At 32.9% G+C, this 20,095-nt stretch overlaps 4 protein-coding genes across 8 annotated transcripts; 1 reads left to right on the forward strand and 3 right to left on the reverse strand.

Moving 5' to 3' along the window:
• Window positions 1-736: 736 nt before the first annotated feature.
• Window positions 737-6,872, reverse strand: Jhbp-1 (take-out-like carrier protein). Its single transcript, XM_071714761.1, has 6 exons — window positions 6,655-6,872; window positions 5,393-5,485; window positions 2,547-2,697; window positions 1,983-2,116; window positions 1,369-1,518; window positions 737-1,103 (listed from the first exon to the last, which is right to left on the reverse strand). The coding sequence occupies exons 1-6, from the start codon at window positions 6,710-6,712 to the stop codon at window positions 955-957; spliced, it is 735 nt and encodes a 244-aa protein (XP_071570862.1). The 5' UTR covers window positions 6,713-6,872; the 3' UTR covers window positions 737-954.
• LOC139777370 (uncharacterized) lies at window positions 6,655-11,828 on the reverse strand. 3 transcript variants are annotated; one of them, XM_071714760.1, is made up of 4 exons: window positions 11,727-11,828; window positions 10,600-10,712; window positions 9,128-10,525; window positions 6,655-6,751 (listed from the first exon to the last, which is right to left on the reverse strand). In XM_071714760.1, exon 3 carries the CDS (start codon window positions 10,445-10,447, stop codon window positions 9,206-9,208), a length of 1,242 nt encoding a protein of 413 aa, XP_071570861.1. In that variant the 5' UTR covers window positions 10,448-10,525; window positions 10,600-10,712; window positions 11,727-11,828; the 3' UTR covers window positions 6,655-6,751; window positions 9,128-9,205. The 3 variants fall into 3 exon arrangements, with proteins under 3 accessions (XP_071570861.1, XP_071570860.1, XP_071570859.1); XM_071714759.1 differs by lacking the exon at window positions 11,727-11,828 and adding an exon at window positions 11,130-11,365; XM_071714758.1 differs by lacking the exon at window positions 11,727-11,828 and adding an exon at window positions 11,130-11,365 and having other exon boundaries at window positions 10,600-11,035.
• Window positions 11,373-20,016, forward strand: LOC139777369 (uncharacterized). 3 transcript variants are annotated; one of them, XM_071714757.1, is made up of 6 exons: window positions 11,373-11,507; window positions 11,654-11,908; window positions 12,015-12,085; window positions 12,179-12,263; window positions 12,858-13,346; window positions 13,437-16,859. In XM_071714757.1, exons 2-6 carry the CDS (start codon window positions 11,717-11,719, stop codon window positions 13,980-13,982), a joined length of 1,383 nt encoding a protein of 460 aa, XP_071570858.1. In that variant the 5' UTR covers window positions 11,373-11,507; window positions 11,654-11,716; the 3' UTR covers window positions 13,983-16,859. The 3 variants fall into 3 exon arrangements, with proteins under 3 accessions (XP_071570858.1, XP_071570856.1, XP_071570857.1); XM_071714756.1 differs by adding an exon at window positions 19,855-20,016 and having other exon boundaries at window positions 11,376-11,507; window positions 12,015-12,263; window positions 13,437-13,793; XM_071714755.1 differs by having other exon boundaries at window positions 11,374-11,507; window positions 12,015-12,263.
• On the reverse strand, window positions 17,150-19,687 carry LOC139777372 (uncharacterized). Its single transcript, XM_071714762.1, has 2 exons — window positions 19,407-19,687; window positions 17,150-18,253 (listed from the first exon to the last, which is right to left on the reverse strand). Exons 1-2 carry the CDS (start codon window positions 19,434-19,436, stop codon window positions 17,573-17,575), a joined length of 711 nt encoding a protein of 236 aa, XP_071570863.1. The 5' UTR covers window positions 19,437-19,687; the 3' UTR covers window positions 17,150-17,572.
• Window positions 20,017-20,095: the final 79 nt, after the last annotated feature.

A 20,095-nucleotide genomic window follows, 5' to 3' on the forward strand; every position in this document is an offset into this window, starting at 1 on the left:
TTAAAATAGAATTTTATTTGTAATTCTACGTGCGATATATTTTGATGTATGTGTGTACTTTAATATACGTTTTATGTATATATGCATGTAGTACGTTAGATCCTTCAAATGTTTTTTATGACACATGGCACGTAAAATTTTATAAATGGGATTCTATTTTGAATTCTGACGCGAATTATAGATCGTATAAAATAATTGTATAAAATTAAGCTAACGATTAAGATTAATTCTGTTTGAAGTCTAGTAGAGACATTGTTTAGAACACGCAATTGAAATATTATAAGATGTTTGTAAAATACTCTGCATATCATATCTTTTCCTTGAATACTATTCCACCTTAGTCATCGGCTGTAATTGTTAATGTTCAAAGTACAGAGTACATTAAATTCACGTATATTATTCATTTTTTATCTGTAGCTGTATCATATCTTGTTGATTCTTATTGATTATATCATTTTGTAACAGATTGTTTGTTAATTACCGCTAAATGCATTTGGTTTAAAAGCCGATATTATCTTCGTGAAGTTAGGATTATTTTCAGAATTTCGATAGAATTAAAAAAATTTTGGCTCTTTTTCACAAAGAGTTCTAAAATTCTTTTAAAAATAATTTTAATAATTAATTCTCGAAATGATAAAAGTAAAAATGAGGAGCTTACAGTTTTTCAGTTATATACATACATAGCAAAAGAATATATAAATTGGGAATGTTTTATCAAAAGAAATTTCCATGAGGATTATGTTATGCAACATACATTTTTTACATTTTTTTTCAATACATAATACTATTAATATTATCACTAATTGTTTATTTTAAACATCATGTCAAATATCGCGTATATATACAATTCTTGGCACGTTAGTATACTTTTACCCGATTTTCTTACAAAATTATACTACAAAATTATATTTACTATAGAAAAGTAATAGGTCACAGTAAAAAGTAATACTTTTTCTATTTAAAAATCTTATTCATTGGCACGCGGGTGAAAATATCATTGGTGATTTTAGTGAAGACCAATCCGAAAGTTTCTTCATAAGGTGCTTCAAGTTCCTTGAAAATTAAATCGGAATTCTCATTGAGGAACCTATGCATTTGTTGACCTGTAATCAGCGAAGTATAGAAAAGTTAATACAAGAACATAATATAAAATAAATATTTATAATTTATCATCTCTTTAAATTAATTAAAGACATTAAAACATAAATTAATTAAATGTATATTAAAGATATTAATATGTTTATGTAAAATCTGTATAATGTATGCTATAAATCTGTGACATTTTGTTTTTATCTATTTGTAACAAAATAATATATCGATTACTTTGCCAAGATATTGAGCAAATAAGATTTAATTAAATAAATGTACCTAAAATGTTATCTCCATTGAAGAGATTATCGAAATGTAGGGATACGTGTTTGGGTATGAACTTAACCATGTATTTCGTTGATCTCATATAAGTCTCTCCATCTTTTTGAAACTTTTCGAAATGTATTTCGTGTTTTGTTATCAAATCATCTGAAAAAGAGTAAAATAAAGATAAATTGACTTTGCTAATAAAGAATTTAAAAGGTGCGTTCCACTTAATGCTCACAACGCTCGCGAGTATCATTTCGTCCTTGTTTAACATTTGACAAACAGCAAGGATGAAATAATTCCACGAGCGTTGCGAGCGTTAAGTGGAACGCACACAAAGTTATTATTAGACGATCTATAACTTGTGTCAGAATTTAACAAAAAGTTCTACTTATATTTATGTGCCATACAATACAAAAATTTGAAGACAGTCGGGACATACATACAAAATATATATTAAAATACATACATATAGAAATATATAAAAATACATAGTATATCAAATTATAAATAAAATTTAATCCTTAAATTTAACGCAAATCATAGATCATCTAAAATAGATTTAAATCGTAAACAATGATACAATATCACATGCAATTATGAGAATACATTATAATAATACTTACGCATAGATATATTGCATTTGCCTTCTCCTCGAATTGGTAGGAGCAGAATTTTGCCGTCAACTTTGTAATCGGCAATAAAGTCCACTTGAGGAGTGAAAGATTTCGATCTAAATATTAAATTGTCCCAGTCTATTCTAAAGAAATCGAAGATCAATATATTAATCACAATTATGTAATTAATAGTACCATTTATATTAATCTGATGATAGCTATAATAATAATCTATAAAGTATATATAATCAATATCGGAAGATTTGTGTGTGGCTTTAAATATAAAAAAAACTAAAGACGGATTTTTTGAAACTCTAATTAAATCTATATAATTGTAGTTATATAATTGAAAAATTTTAAATAAATTAATTGAAACTTATTATTTTTTATTTGCGATTCTGTGTTTTTTTTGCAGAATATGAATCAGGTTTTCTATTTAAACTCACTCACTGGAAATATTAAGTTTTCTTTTTTTTCATACATAGTGTAATATTTAATTAAGTGCATTTTCTGTTATGTGTACCAATTGATTCTGCACTGAGAATGATTTGATAGTTGCAGGAAATTACATACGTATAATTGTAAACTTGTAGATCCTTCGTCAGTCCATATATCTTGGCATTCCGATATTCCTGTTTGAGTGACACCGAGCCCTGGGACTCACCGATTTTCAGGGTGTCAACTGCTAGCGGCTCAATAGGCAGAATTTTGAAGCTTTTCAGACCTAAACATGAACACGACAGGTACTCATCATGCGAATTCAATATGCATTTCATTCTAATGCATCTTAATTGCATTTAACTAAGCATCATACATAATATACAGCTGTAAGATGATACATATTTGCAGGATAAAAATAATGCAATAAAAATAATGCAATTAAAAAGAGATAAAGTTATCATAATGATAGCTTTATTATTGTATATTGCACATCATAGTCTATACAACTTTTAGCAAAAATCATTATGTAAATAATAATATCGTTATTTATTGTGTTAGCGGATTAAAGTTAGTCATTTGTATTCTGCAAACACATGATAATGATTATAATAATGATTTATAAAAATATTCTTAGAAGCGTTAATTTGCATAATTTATACCATCTAACGCAATTGTATAGTTATGCGTATTGTCATAGAAATTTATTAGACGCATTAGATAGCATTATATCTAATAATTCACGACAGTGAATGGAGATTAAAATTACAGATTATCTGATGACGCAAATTTAATGTGACTTTTGTAATTCTGATGAGTATGTAATCGTGCAAATTTTTTTGTTAGCAGGAAATGAGTTTTAATTACTTTGTTGCCACCGTTCCTTGAAATAAGCTAAAAAATGATTGTCCATATTTGCATCTGTCTGTCTAGGTTTATACTTCCTTACATCATAACTACTCTTTTTGAATTTGCGTTTGATCTTTCTCACGAGAAGGAAAACAATGGTATCCAAACTTAAAATATCTTGTTAACATACATGTATATTTATAGATCTAATAAAAAAAGGAGTAACTGATCAAGGAAAATTTCCGTCACACATGAAACATATTTCTTCGAAGGAAACAGACGTTATTTACCTTCCAATGATGATTTCATCATTGAAAAAATACTTGCTCGCTTGAACAAAAACCTGAGATTGTCGTGATACATATTTAGAAAAAAAAATTGATTTGAATGATCAGCTTATACATTCATAAACGGTTTGGATTTGCTTGTGCTTTTAGAGAAATAATGTTTCATTAATGAAAAATGAATAACAAAATATATTAATAATTTTTCTATTAAAAAAATTAATAGAAATCTGTACAGTTTTGAAACAATGCTAGTCCAGTTTTAAAATATCCTATCAAGTTTTATGTTAAGAGATTTTGATTAATTGTTATATGCTCAAAAGTGGAACATGATGAGATAGATTTTACAAGCAATAGTTTTATATTTTATATAACATTATTGATTACGAATAAACTAAATTATTATCAAATAATATGCTATAATTATTATTATCAAATAATGTACGAAATTATGCTACAAACAGTTTTGCAATGTTCTATGCAATGTTTAGAATATCTAATAGCCAGAAATTCTAATGATGCAACATATTGTAATTTAATTTATTATTAATCATTGTTTTTTATGTATTAAAAGGTATTTACCTATTTTAGAGAAATTCTACTCAATGTAATTAATTATGGCAATATAAATTGCAAAGTAGTATTGCTGTAATTGCACAAGCTCATTTGAAAATAAATTAACTTATCTTATGCAATTATATGACGATCAGATATTCCATTACGCACTGCTAGTTCGCCGTGACATGTCTTATTACGACGAGCCAATAAATAGTCTTCGCATTAAGAAATGTTATGTTATTCACGGTAGAAGATAAAGCATCTCGTTTAATTTCCGTGCACGTCAATGTAATTTGAATTTTATAGACGATGAGATTTTATGGACTCTTTACAACTCTTGCTGAGGCAATAGTGTTAGAAAATAACCATTGCGGTTTAACCATTACTTAGATTAAGAGGGAATGCACAAAAGTGATTAGGTACTTTTACGAACATAATACGTGCGTACGGAAATAAATTTTATATTTCCAATTCCACATATGGTATGTATATGTATATAGAATTATTATTATTCTATGATATGTATTTCTTATAGATATATATTTATATAATTATTTTTTGTTTGTAAGAAATAAGTGGACAATTTTCTTTTCGTTCGCAAAGTTCATTGAGCCAGAATATATTAATGGTTTAACTTAGAAACTATAGAGATTTTGTGGAAAAAAATTAATTTTATATTGATAATAATAATGGCGTTTTCTTACTAATCTTTCTAAAAGAGAAGTGACTAATGTGAAAAACATTTTGAGTTGAGTTTTTGCTTGCGACAGATTTGTACATTGAACTTACATGTTGGAAAATCCAAGAGACATTCTTAATTATGAGTATATCGATGAGCATATTACAATTTCTTTCACTTAACAATGAGCGCGTATAAAATTATTGACACTTCTATGCATTCTCTTAACATTTGAACTGTTAGAACAGTTGAACAAGAATTTTCGCGGTGATAAATTGTTGAAAATACGAAATAAGTGTATAACAAAAACATTAATCGGAATTGCAGAAAAGTTGATACAATGAAATGTGAATATCGACTTGATATGCCATTTCTAAGAACAGACTGTATGTTTGTTTATAGATTTAATTTATTTTAAGCTATTCTCAATTTGTTCTAAGTTATTCAACGTTAGGAAAAAAAATGTAAAAACATTCTTTGCATTATGTGTGCACAGAAAGCCGTAAAACTACAACTTAAAAAAAAATTGCACAATTCTCTCTGATATTTTCTTAAGATTTTCAAATTTACAATATCGCTTTGTGATAAAGAAATGACGCATATATATTTACCTTTCGCCAACGAGACGACTGCGTCTTTAACGGCATCCGTAATGCATTCTAGTACTGTCGGGTCCGACTTCTTACAAGTCTTGAAATTGCTGGCTGTAAAATATAAAAAGAGAGAAAACTGTCGTGTGTAAGTTATTATATAACTGACTGCATTGCTGCAGATCCAATAAACCTGCGTGCTTACTCTTTAAACGGTTGTTGCTTTCTCTTTAAACCTGCACGCATGTTAATTTCGGTCAACAGTTTAACTCAATTTAATAAAAGCAATAAAATTGATCACCAATGGATCTAATTGTTGATTTCGATGTGACATTATTTATGATTCAGCACGTGACTGATTTTTTGGTCGAAAATGTATTATTGTATTTGGCTGAGAACTGTAAGACAGGTCCACGTTTTAAAATAATATATTATTATATAATTTTCTTAATGATATATTTCTTGAAATATAAAAATTTACATATACATGTAATTATTATTGTTATTACATGTACTATTATTAAAATTATTTTAGATATACGAAAATTTAATTAAATCTATTATTCAACATCAAATTTAATATTGAATAAATTTTAATTTACCTAAATAATTTAAAATATTAAATCAAAGTTTATTGTGTTAAGTTCAATGAAAATTTGAAATAACATTAACGAAGTAGTCTATAGTTAAATCATAAAACTAGTTTTGATTTTTACTCAGGACTTCTTCAGCTAGTAATTGATTATGAAATGACTTGAAATGACTTAACTGATAGATAGTTCATGGCCGAAAAAAACCCGGACAAATTTCAATACAATTAAAGTGTCATTAGGGCCGGTATTCATAGTTTCTTATATTCTTATATTTAAGACCATCTTAAGTACAATCTTAAGATGTCATTAACCAATCACAGAGCCGTATTAGCATCTTAAGATATTACTTAGGACGGTCTTGAAATAAGATCTGATTATGAATACCGGCCTAGATTATCAACAATTTAATATACGAGAAAATTAAAATAAAATAAACTTTTTGTGATCTATGTTTTATTAATATTAAAAAATATGAAAATATTTAAAATATCTAAAATTTATACTAAAAATTTAAAATATTTTATTACAATCTTTAAAAATCTCAAAATTTGTCACATGTATTTGTAATATATTACTTCAAACATATTTAATATTTAATAGCTTGATAAGCTCTTTTAGCAATATTTTTTTAAAAATGTCTTGATCAAAGGGAAGAGGTACATGGTGTACAAGTACAATTATATTACTTACGGAGGTCTAACGCCGTCGTGCTTACAATCACTGCGATCAAGAGAATTGTCCTCATCATTCTTGAATTTTATCCTCCGCTCGACCAAAAAAGAAGTTTCTGCGAAATATTCAGCAAAGTTAAAAGTTATGAACTGGAAGACGTGGACACAAATCCAGGCAGGCTGTTTAAGTACTGCTTGCCCCACCAGTTTCTATACTGGACATCGTTTATACATACTGTGTATGTATATGTATGTATATATGTATACACATGCATTCAGGGTGAGGCATAGAAAGTGAACACCTGTTATTGTCCAGCAACATGTCCAGGATAGGTCAACTATCAGTCGCCGTGACTTATCCGCTCGAGTGATTATTTGACGTACCAATGAATATTAGGAGATAAAGGTAATTTTATGTAATTGTAACAGAAATCGGTCACGCATCATTTGAACGATCTTAAAGACTCATTCATCTCTACTTGCAACCTACTTGCAAAATATATCCTGATTTTGCGATTTTTTTATCTAAACATAATATATAAAAAATTATGAGAATACTCACGATAAAGAACACGATTACTTTTGATCGCTCAATTATGAAATTGCTTTAGTAATATTTTCCCGTTCGCGTAACAAGAAATCGAAATTTTAACTGGAATGTTTAATGTTTTCTACTCCTCCAGTCCATTACAGTCATGCTCTATTTCGAGCAGTTATTCAGTTCAAATCTGAATCTACAGGTGAAAACTCGAAATAAGTTGCCTACTTGCCTCGAAATGTGATTGTAGGATTAACAGTTTAAAGTGATTCATAGTGTTATCGGAAGTGAAAAAAAAATAATAAAAGAATTGCAAACGTGTCGCAGACAGCGTTGCGAATGGATTTTCTCAGAATTATGATATTTGTAAGCCCCTACTGCATCCGTGCGTTTACTCTGCCGAATTTGAATCTTGACAAAAGGTTGTCATTGACGCGTTTATGCATTTACGACTTGTTACGTGCATTACGACTTGTAAGTACGATCCTAGACATTATTCTCCGAACGCTAAATAAGTTAGCACAGATTAATTACTTCTGTAAGTAATTTTTTTTAGTAAAAAATCCTGAATTACAACGTTATTCTATTTTAACGCTATTTTACATTAGATAATTATAATAAAATATTTATTTACTTTAGTAGTATTTGACAATCTTCTTACTTACTCTTTTCTTTTCCTTTAAACAAAGGACCTGGTAAAACAAAGACGATTCTGAGGCCATAGTATCAAATTTATATACTAATTAATAATTTATGTTATTTAAATTACTGTTGCGAAGACTCGTGTTCACTCACTACTACTATCACAGATTGTGATGTCAAAAGCGAAAAAATATGCAGTAAAAATTCTTGCAAAAACGAAATAAGCTAATGAGAACTGTCAAATTAATAATATATAGAATGAGGAAAAAGATATAGTTTTTGTTTGTATATTTTACCTTAGAATATTATAAATGTCAAAAGTTACGATATTTAATACAGAATTATTATGTATAATTGTGCTAATACATTAAAGATTTTACAAATTAAATTCACTAATTGTACTAATGTCTTCCTGTAATTTTATTTTCCAATTGCATTTTATTTAAATAATCTGTAGAGTTAATTTAGACTTCAATTTCTATTTCGCACGTGTGTACGTGCATGTTTTTTTTTCTAAATTACTGAAAGATGTAAATGTGTGTGAATTTAATTGCGATATTTAAATGACTTATCTGTCTCAACTCAAAGTGAAAAGCACGTATTGCTTTATTCAACGGAATAACTCCTTAAAATTTCAGAGAACACTCGGCAATGGCCTTGACATTGTTTAAAAATGGTTTATGTGAGTCACTCTCCAGTAAGACATATACGCCATACAAATTTACGAAATTGATACATGTAGAAAAAGGAAAGAAATCTTTAATTTCTATACAAATTAAATATTAATTAATTAATATTTAAAGATGCGAATTAAATATTAATGTTTTTTTTTACATTAATTTGTATTTTTTATTGCTTTTCTTGATTTTTATATTTTGGAATAAATACATGTAATCAAGAGCTATATTTTTTGCGCATTAAGATTTAATAATCGCAATTGACAGAATAAATATAAGCTTGATATATCGTTATTAGATACATTGAGTATGTAAAATAAAATTTTAATTATGTTAATTATGTAAATTTTTCTTAAATAAATATATGTAGATTACAATATTAAATGTTTGAAATAAGATAATAAAAAAATAATTAGATATACGTGTAATAAACGGAATGGATTTGTCAAACGGAAATGCCAAAATAAATCTTGATATTACGGCGTCACTTCTTTATTAGAAATAAAGTGGCAATATAAAATGCATTTTTATTCCAGATATATTTACATACACCGTAAAAGAGTAAATATATAAAAGTTAAGACACGATCAGTGTTGATATTTTTATTACCAAATCTTTGAGATAAAAGAAGCTACCTTGTTCCGTATCCCAAAGCCCTAGAGTCCTATGATAAAAATCAAAGTTTGAAGACATCATATATCACTTCGGTCCCATCAAAGAGCTCTTTTCTGGTACTTGAGCGCCAGGCTATTTAGCGGCGGTCTAGCTTTCAGGATTCCGAGATCAACGGCGTGCCCGGTGAGAGGACAGCTCTGGCATCGTTTACGCCTATAACTGGTATTGCAGGCATTCTTCTCTTGCCGCACTACGTATCTGGGAAAGTAATGGACGCGCTTCCTCTGCGTCGTCGCGCACGGCGGCACCGTCACCACCAAGTCCTGCTTGTGAATCCTGCCTACCGGCTCCGGGAACAATCGCTCATTCAGCAGATACTGCTGCAACGATCCCGAGGATCGGGATGACGTCAAGGTGTTGCTCGAGCCATGCGTCTCAAAATAATTTTGCTCTCGAAACCTCCTCAGGTTCTCCATTTCCTCATCCATGGAATCCTCAACTTCGGGACTATCGTCGTGCCTCAAACATCGTTCTCGTCGTTCGCAGTATTCCGGTAAATCGCGTCTTTCTGCACGCTTGTCACCGCCAAGCTTCGCAGTCTTTCTCTCCAGTTCGCTTCTGCAGCAACAAGGACAATCTTGCTTGCGCAACTGCGCTGCTCTTTTACCTCGCACCGGCGATTTCGACGCGGGTATTTCGCTCGAGTCCGGTATCTGCCTCCTGGATCTGATAGTCTTTCGTAATGTTGACTTTGACAACTTTCGCGGAGACACTTGAGTTCTTTTGCTCGAAGCGCAGGCGACGTCGTCGGACCCGTTTTGTTCGCTCGCCAGTGAATTTGCGGGCGCCGTCGGGGATGTCGGAGATTTCCGCCTCTCGTCGACGCGCTTGCGTTCACCCGGCAATGCCGTTTTCTTGTCGGTATCCCGCGTCCTCGCGCTCGTCATGAATCGGTGGTAACTGGACGATCGCGGACATGCTCGCAAACAGTCTCCCTGATCCGCGACCCGTAACTCGCAGATCTTGCTCTGTACATTGCGAAGAAACTGAGATCTGGGCGCGTAGTCGATTTTCTGAACTCTTCTGAGCGTCTCGCAGCTGATCGGTGAAGTCAGTCTTGCTGCCTTGTCGCCAGTCTCTCCGTTGGGTTTGAGCTCGAGCTCGTCTCGGCAATGACGGCAGGGCGACACGGATTTGTGTCGAGTTCTCGACGATCTTGCGTGCGTCTCGTTCACCCCGAAATGACAATAACAACCCTTTACTGGCTTTCTAGGTGCGACTTTCGAGCATTGTTCTCGGGGCTTCTTAGACATCAGCGTGAGTTTTCCAGATGCTAACATATCTGAGACTAGTGGGATTGCACGTTTTGGACTGAAAATACTCTGGATTCTAATTGACTCTTGTAGTCAATCAAAGGTCTGCAAAGAAATAATGAAAATTAAGTTACTTGAAGAATGATTCATATTTCTACTTGTACGCAAAATATACTTACAGCGTTTGCGAACGTAACTTTTTCACTTCAGCGTTGTGACTCTTTTAGAATCTTCATCAACACGTGTTCGTTTGTCCTCCCTTGTAATTTTTCTTAGTTGTCATTCATCGTCTCTACCACATGTTTAAAGTTTAAGGCGGATTGTCATTAACATTATATTGCAAAATTGGATCGTTTCAATTATACAGAATATATCATTATTAGAAGTCCAGTTTAAATATTAATACAATTAAATTAAATGTAAACATGAGAATTATTATTAATAATCAAGGCTATTTTAATGATCCAAGCTCCTGTGAATTAAAATTAATTTAAACGCGTAACATTGCAACATTATAAATATTTTCTTTCATGGATATGCAATATATACATGATTGTATGGGGTGGGTTTTCTTAACCTAGCTTTTTTGTTTTATTCAACATTCATTCAAAATTTCTGCAAGAAACCCATTGAAATTATCATGATATCCTTTTGAACTTTCGCTCTCAATAACGTACTTTATACGTGCTTCGAAACTTTGGATACATACTGATCGCCATCGACGTGAAATTAGACGCGAGTCCACTGTAAACAAACAAAAAGGGACGCTCCAGGCTAGCCAAACTCTAAAAGACACATTCTTCTCAGGCATCCAACTCGATTGTCGTTAATCAGAAAAACGTTGCGTTTCGTCGAGATTGTGATATAAAATTGCGCGTTGTTAAAATTCGCTCGAGCGCTTGCCCGCGGTACGGAAAAAAAATGGAAAAAATTCCACTCGCGGCAACTTCATGACGCTTCACTCGCGGCGAGCGCGGGGCGCGCGGTCGCGCGCAAGCGTCGCCATTCGCCATTGGTCGCCATGATCATATGGGACGCCGTCCATGGACGTGTTGCGCGGTCTTTAGACATAGCTAAATTTAACTAGGTAAGGCTCCGCGTTGATGTATCGCGCGACGGTGTGATACACCGTAGGTGATATCCTAATTCGCGTAGCTCTGTGGCTCTGCTGCGCAAGATGCGGATGATCGCACGATCCGATCTCGTCTCTCCACGCGGACTTTGTTTTTTTAGGTTAGGTTTGCCGTCAGGACGTCGCCACGGGCACATCTTCCGCACGGGTTACACGCGGCAATCATGGATTTACCTGGGAGCGGGATGTCTCGCGATCACATTAAATGTCCCCGCACGCTACCGCAGTTTTCCGAGCTGTGCTCGATGCCGACCGTCGCCGCCATTGCCGCCATCGCCGCAGCCGACGGCCGTAATATGCAGTCGCAGGGGATGCAAACCACTGCCCAAGTAACGTTCCCGCAGGACCGTACGTCGGTGAGTCTTCTCTCGTTTCTTTGCGCCGCATTTCCTTTCATTTTTCTCATCAGTTTTGCCTATCTTGTTTTGCGATTTAATATTTAAAATGTTTCTTGTTTCTTAGACGAGTACATTCAACAAGTTTTTTGCGACGCCTCTACACGGCTGGCAGGATATGATTCAACTATGTCAGAAGCAAGTCCTTAATCAGACAATTAATGTCCCTAATTATAGTCAAAATAACGGGACACTCGGTGCACAATCAAGCAATTTTAATTTTATCAACAGTCTATGCTTACCTTCCACGTCGCAGGCAGATACTGTAAAGCAAGAGCCAGATATCCAGCCTAAAGAAGAGAAGAATTTAGATAAGGTAAGGTATTCAGTAAATACGGTTAAATTTTCTAATAATTTTTACATAATGCAAAGATATATTTACTTGCGAAAAGATCAACGGCCAAAATATGAGCAAATTAAGGATGTTAAGTTAAAGTGATATCTAATTTATTCTCAATAGTTGAATAAAAACATTGAACTGTTTTGACTGTACTTAATCTTCTTCAGCAACAATAATTTACTTGCAAAAATGGATAACAAAATCAAGAATAAAAATTAATGAAAAGAAAAAGAAGACATAAACAGAAATTACATGATATAACAATGAGTAAATACAGAATAGAAAACACAACAAAAGCAAGTTTGATGAGAAATTATGGTGAAAGTCAGAACCATTGTTTATAAAATAGAAATATTGACCATTAGGGTAAAGTGTACATAAATTGATTAAATCAATAATTAATCAATGATATTGAAGCATTTTTCGTCGTTTAGAGGCGAGAATATGTTAATACCCAACCAGAGATTATAGAACTATTTTGGCCGTTGATCTTTTTACTTAGCTTTTGCTTAAAACGAGTATGATTTGTCTATTAAATTTATATTTATTTATTTCTGTTGTGAATTTCAGGAATCTGATATTCTGGTAAGGCAACAGCAAACAGCAGCCATGATCGAATATCTCCAGAAATTATCACCTGATATGCGGGAAGCATTTGAACTGTGTGTGGAACAAGCGAAAAAGGAGAAGACACGGGAGGAGAAAGTGGAGCACACGCAGAATAATATTCTAAACATACCAAATATCAGGAATATCTATTTACAAAATGGCAACAATTTCGCGAACTCGGATCAGATAACGGTGACCATTAATCCGAATGATCTGAGTTTGCAAAATGAACAAGAGATTGAAAACAGTTTGCGACACGTCCTAAAAGTCGAGCAGCAAGTACAAACCGATTTGCCGAAAATCGAGAAAAAGTCGAAATTTCGAGCGAAAATGGGCGAGATTAAGGTCAGCTTTAGCTACGATGGCACTACGCTTTACTGTTGCCCGGAGTGCAATTTAGGGCTTCCAGACAAGGCGGACATCGAACAACATATACAGACCCACTTACAAGTATGTATATATCTCATTGTCTTTGATTCTCGGAGATCAAGATTGTTAAAAAATATCATGTATTTAGTAAAAAATTTTAATTTATTTCAGGAACGAAAGTATCAGTGTAAAGAATGTGGTGCCATGTTGAAAAGAAAGGAGCATCTCGATCAGCACATGCGAGGTCATTCGAATGAGCGACCTTATAAATGTGACGTATGCCAGAAGGCGTTCAAGAGAAATGAACATTTGACAAGACACACCGTCATCCATTCCGGCAACAAGGATTTTCCGTGCACCTATTGCCAGAAAGCATTTTCGCGTAAAGATCACTTGAACAAGCATCTTCAAACGCATCTTGGCATTCGTAAGAATAAAATGAAGGATGATTCTTATTATGTCGATCAAAAAGATACAACAAGAGTATTCGATAACACTACTGATTTCGCGGTGACGCCTAAGCAGGAGGTAAGTCATGTTCTGAAGGACAGTTTGTTACTGAAGCAGGAAACTTTTCTGCAGCACATGCAGAATTGTTCAAAAAATGCGTCTCTGTTTGCCTCCATTAAGGAACATGTGATGAAAGATGTAAATACGTTTGAACAGGCACAGAGCAGTAATACGAATGAAAACGTAAGATATTTAATGCCATCTTAGCTGTAGATAAAATATGTTCCAAAGCAGCAATATATGGCAAGTGATGGGGCCGCCGTAGGTAATTTCAATTTTCGAATTCGTATTTTGTTATTGGAACGACTATGACTATTTATAGTTTAATTTTAATACGTCGAAACGTTTTAACATCGGATTAAAGGCATATGTAAAAAATTGAAAAAAATGGGAAAAAAAATATATATTGCGTATCGCGATAAAGATATCGTACAGATATCATACATACATATCTCCTCTGTTCTAAAGTAATCGGGACCGAGCACATTTTCTCTATTCTACAATTTCTCCTCAATCCTCATTTTTATACTAATATCACGTATACAGATATGAAGATATTCTTGCACGATCTATTTTTCGCTTGATTTACGACTTATAGCGTAATGTGTTATCTGATCATGTAATACAAGTTGCGGGAAGCAATACAAGAGGAGAAACTCAGTTTAGAGGAAGCTAACTTAGAGTAGAGGAAAACTTAGAATAGAGGAGTTTTGTACATCATACATAGCAATCTCACAAACCTTTAATGCGATAAAACGTGGAAATAATTATACTAAGCTATGAGATAAGCTGTGATTACCTGAATTTATCATCATTGTCCTTATATTATCTCTTATCATCCTTCCTCGTCATCTCCTTTTCATCGTATCATTTTTATATTTTGCGAAAATTAAGTTTTACAGTTCCAAGAAAATATTAATTACAAATTAATATTTAAAAATGTTAGAAGCATCTGTTTGATAAAATTTTGTCTTAAGTTATAATTTTTTTCGTAAACATTACTAATGAGTCACATTCATGCGAGCGCACGCACATATATATTGCCGTTCTTAAATAAATTTCGAAGGAAAGAGAAATAGTTAATACATTAACAGATCATTGTTAATATATTAACTATTTCTCTAATTGCCTTAACTATTAATTGTTACTTTCTAATTGCCTACTCTTGGTTCTTTAAAATTTATTTATTCTAAGATTTTTCTTGCATCCTATATAAAATGAACATTTTAAAACGTGAATAGAAAGTCGATGAGAGGAATTAACAAGTAAGAGAAGGCCAATTTATGTAATTGCATGCTTGTCTGCCTTACTTAAGTTAGCCATAGGGAACATTAGTTATTATCTACAATTCTAGTCCATTGTCGTTATTTTTAATTTTAATAGTTACTTGCTTTATGCAAAGACTTTTGGACATTTGGACTTTCGCGATAACTAAAACGCATTTACAATAAACCTGCATAAATAATTAAGAATAGGAATAATTATGAGAGATATTGCTATAAAATATCGAATCGATAGAAGCAAGTTTGCTGATAGATAAAAGATGTCTCCTTTTAAAAAGGAATGCCATTGAATAATTATTCCGTGGTCCAGATATTCGGAAGTTTCTCGCTCTTTCATATGTAGTGCTTTTGTTGCATATATATTTTTATTCCATTAACTTGAATTCGGAAAACAAATCGATTAATAAATATTTGATGAGAGATGATAACAGCATAATGCTTGCGAATTTAGTCAAATTCTGACAAACTCTGACTAAACTGATATATTAGCAGACATTTCGATACGAGTATTGAGATACTGTCAATGGTAAATGGAAATAATTCAAATAATATACTGCCAGAAATTTTATTAAAAAGTTATAGATACATTATTGTCAGGTGGAACACAATATCTATCTGGCAAAATATTCATTATACGATGAGTGTCGAGGCTCATTTTTTCAGAATAGCAATAATTTGACCGAAAATATCTTAAGAAATTAATATTTTATCCTACTAAATGTCTCGAATAATGTTTATAGATTTATGTTTACATAATACAGAAATGTATTCCAAATACAACATAAAATGAATGCTACAGTTTTACAATTCAAAATTGATATTCTTATACATGAAAAATATGCACTAATCGAAATTTCGTCAAATGACATTTGCATTGATTTGTCAATCATTCAGATAATTTTTTAAATCTAAATCTATCATTTCTTATCTCTTTTCTAAAAGATATTAAATGCCCGTTTCACCAACGTCGTTTAACTTGAACCTTAGTTCAATTCAAAGAGACAAAGAGTGAATTGAACTAAGGTTCAAGTTAAACGACATTGGTGAAAAAGGGCATTAGTGGCTAAAGTTAAATCGATAATTGAATGTAAACGAACGTTTTGTATTTGGTATTATTTTTAGGATACCAACGCCTGTTCGGCGCTTCAATTTTAATTTACACATATACTAGAGCGAGAGCTCGTTGAAGGACTTCCATGTATCGTGCATTCGCGATTATGATTATAGTTCTCTAACGTTCTCTTATGTGTACGCGACACATATGCGATTATGTATGTATGCATTAGATATATGAATTAGAAGACGGTACTAAAAACACATATACCGAACTCTGGTATCAGTAATATTACCAAAGACTTCATACACACACGCATATGTTGAATAGCAGTATTCTAGGTCATTCGCGCTGGGGTCTTTTTTTTAATTCTTTGTAAGATCCTGATAATTTAATAATGTTTATTGAATGAAAGATCTTTGAAAAAGGATCGATGGGACATCTTTTTCGAGATGAGGCGATGATTTTTTCACGATGATTTTTCTCAATTTTTCTCATTGAGATTAGAGATAATGTAAGGTAATAGAACTTTTTAAACAATGAATGTGCATTTATAGGACTCATGTTTAAGCACTGTTTTGGACAGTGAAGATGTGCGTTTACAAGACTTTATGCATTTATTCAGCAAGAGAATTGTTATTGTATAGTAACAACAAAAAAAAAGGTAGCTAAAAAATGACATGTATTTTTCAGATCGAAATATTTTTGAATAAAATATATATAATGTAAATAAAAGATTGCAAGCTATTTCTATGTACTTCTCACGAGTGCATCGAGTGCGACGAGTGTGTACAGTCTGTGGTTGAGCGCCGCAGAAAATAGCGTTATGTAGTCTTACGCAATGTCATACAACGAAATGATCGTCTGTGACACTAACGCGGAAATATTAATACGTTGAACTTTATGTCGCCTTCAGAACGAACTCTTTGCACTCGGAGCTTCAACGGGACGATATAATATTTCATATTCGTACAATATAAGCATCCACATTGCGTTACTCGTATAATTAGAGAATTAGCAAAGCATAAAGAGCACCATTATTTAATCTCGTATAACGTAAATTTTATTTGTTTTATATATTTTTACAGCGGAATACGCGAGCGGAATATGACAGCAGTACAAAGGTATAAAATTATTTGATATCTGTGTGCTGCCCTCGCTCCCCCTTTTTCCTCTTATTATATTTTATACCAAACGTACTTAACTGCTGATTAAATTCTCATGTTTTCTCGTACTTTTGGTGTGCATTTAGCGTTAAATGTAAATGTAAATGTAAATGTTTTTACTTTGTATTTACTTATGTTTGAACGCAATTTTTATATTAGATAAATTACAATTGCAGATATCCATGTTACGTACATTTGGACTTACTTACAATTAGTAGATTTACATTTACAACAAATTAACATAACATAGGTTTTGATCTAACTATTTTATTTTATTTTTCTGTCGTTTTGTTATCAGTGTGTCACCTTTTCGTTGCCACAAGCAGGGCTCGATAATTTCGTATAAATGCTGTAGGTAAGGCCGAAAAGAGATCCAAGCCACTCGAGCAGGTGATGACCCACCGTCGTCGGAAGGGTCGTGCCTGGCGTCACGATTTCCACTTCATTTTTCTTATCCAGTTCTTCGTCTTGCAGCTCCAGTTGCCCCAAAGGCTCAATGTCATTGAACCAATCGTCGTCAGGCAGTGTCTTCCTTTTATCGGAACTCGTTTTGTTGGAACTCGTAGAAGTCACGTTGTTCTCGTTCGTTTTTATTTCGATGGTTGAGTCCTTCTTGAGGTTGCTCGAATTTGCCTTGTTACTGTGATTCTTTATTGTCGACAGTGACTTTACCTGATCTAGGAAGCTATTGTTGGGATACTTGAGATTCGTATAGTTATCTGCTTTTAGCGTGTCGGCCCAGATTAGTCTCAGGGATTGCAAATTAGGTTCCGATGCGTTCTTCGTCAGGGTCTTTTCTACGTTGCTAGTGTTGCCGGGTTGACGGAAAACGAAGTTGTACGTTGTGCGTAGTTTTTCCCAAAATTTATCCAGCGACTTTGTGGTGTTGTTAAATTGTTTGTGATACGCCGCTAGTCCTTCCGCTGGGAATAGCTTCGTTATTTGTGGCTTTGGTTGCACTCTCGTGGCGAAGAGCTGCGAGACAAAAGTTACGGGAGTTTACAATTTTACGTATCTTGACACGAGCATTTTTTAAATATTATATTTAAAAATCATACGAGATCTATCTTTATTTTATTGTCGGAGTAAGCTTATACATTTATTAAAGAGATTATCAGGTTCCTGTAAAAAGTTATCAGGATCAGAAATATTGTTCAACAGTCGAGTGAATCTTCTTCATAACATGAATTTTATCAGGCGTGATGTTGTAACACCGCGGATAGGTGATACAACACATAATCGTGCGTTGCAACACGTTCATTCGTTGGATCTACCAGCGATACGCGGTAGTTTCATTTTCACGAAAATTATAAGTCGCGTCTGCAATCGCGGTTGCAACTGGCGATTTTTACGCTCTGATTAAGAATAAATGTTATTTAGTGGAAAGAACCTGTCACTACGAAATGGAAATAATTATGTTTAAACCTTTTCTAGCATACGACGTTCTTTCTGGTGGTATTAAGAAGTTTGTTTGATAAAATATTCCGTCAATAGAAAATCGCCAAAAACTTCCACGTAGCTTTCGTGCGAAGCATAAATTTTGTATCAGATGTGTTGTTAGTGCGACCAGAAAGAGTTTAATAGTTTATTAAAATTGATCGTAAAGAGATTCTTGGAAAATCCTCGGTTAATGTAAATTTTAGCGGATGTCCTGATGGTAGAAAATCACAAATTTACAACCTTATAAAGAAAGTAGCTTACAAATAAAATCGACTAGAAATAAAATGGTAGAATTTAGATTTAGAACAAATTATTTATAAAAGGTTGCAGTTGGAATTAATATAATTTTAGCATAGATGATAATATTTGGACAATCATTTCCGGAAGCTTTTCATAAATTTTTATAAAATTTATACCAGAAAGTCTATATTGACTAGAAAGAATTAATATTTAATATTTTTAAAAATTAGAATTTCATGTTTTATTTAAAATATAAAATTTTTTTATTGATTAAAAAATAGTTCAATATTATATTCAAAATTAATTAAAAGAGTCTTTTATTGTGTTGTCTCCATCGATAAATTGATATACAATACATATTGTTCACAAAAAGTGTAAAAATTACAGGAAGAATTTTATGGTTTCGATAAATTGAAATTAATCAATTCTGAGGTAATTAGGTACTTACGCAAAGAAGACAATATCCCAAAAGCTTCATGCTTCCGAAGATATTTTTTGATATGATGATTAACGACTTTCTTGGACGGTCCGGACAATCGACTGAAGGCCCCCTTCGATTTCAAAACCTTTTTATACTTATGTGCAATGCAAGAGCGTAAGCGTGCACCACGATTCATTGGCTTTCATGACTTACGTCCATTGTCTTTCGCCTGCGCCTCTGCGAACCCGTCCCCATGGAGTTGCCCAACGGAATTGATAGTCGTGGCACGCATGGTTGCTTCGTGGCCAAATCGGCTCGGCTCGTCCGAACAATTTACGATATTGGTCACCGATTTTTATGGCAGGTCAAGGTATTGCCACAATTATGTCAGCGCTTCCATTATATCAAATTCGTGTAGTGCGAAAATTTGCATCGAGCGCAAACGAAATAACTTATATTCAATGGCTTCTTTCAGTGGATGAAGTTACATACGTCACGTCTTTTCATGAAATACCAACTGCAGCGTACACAGGGAGGAAATGAAACTTGGGAGGACGGTTTCGTTTTTGCCTCTGATATCATCAGAATGCGTGATTTATTTAACAAAACATTTGTGGATAATAGAATGTACACGTGAGTAAAATATATATATTCATGTAGTATAAATTTACAATAAGAACCCCGACGGGCACGGGGAGGGGGGGGGGGCAAGTTTT

The sequence above is a fragment of the Temnothorax nylanderi genome, unplaced genomic scaffold (assembly GCF_030848795.1).
Source record: "Temnothorax nylanderi isolate EJ_2023f unplaced genomic scaffold, tnyl_v1.0 TNYL_tig0146_pilon, whole genome shotgun sequence".
Lineage (NCBI taxonomy): Eukaryota > Metazoa > Arthropoda > Insecta > Hymenoptera > Formicidae > Temnothorax > Temnothorax nylanderi.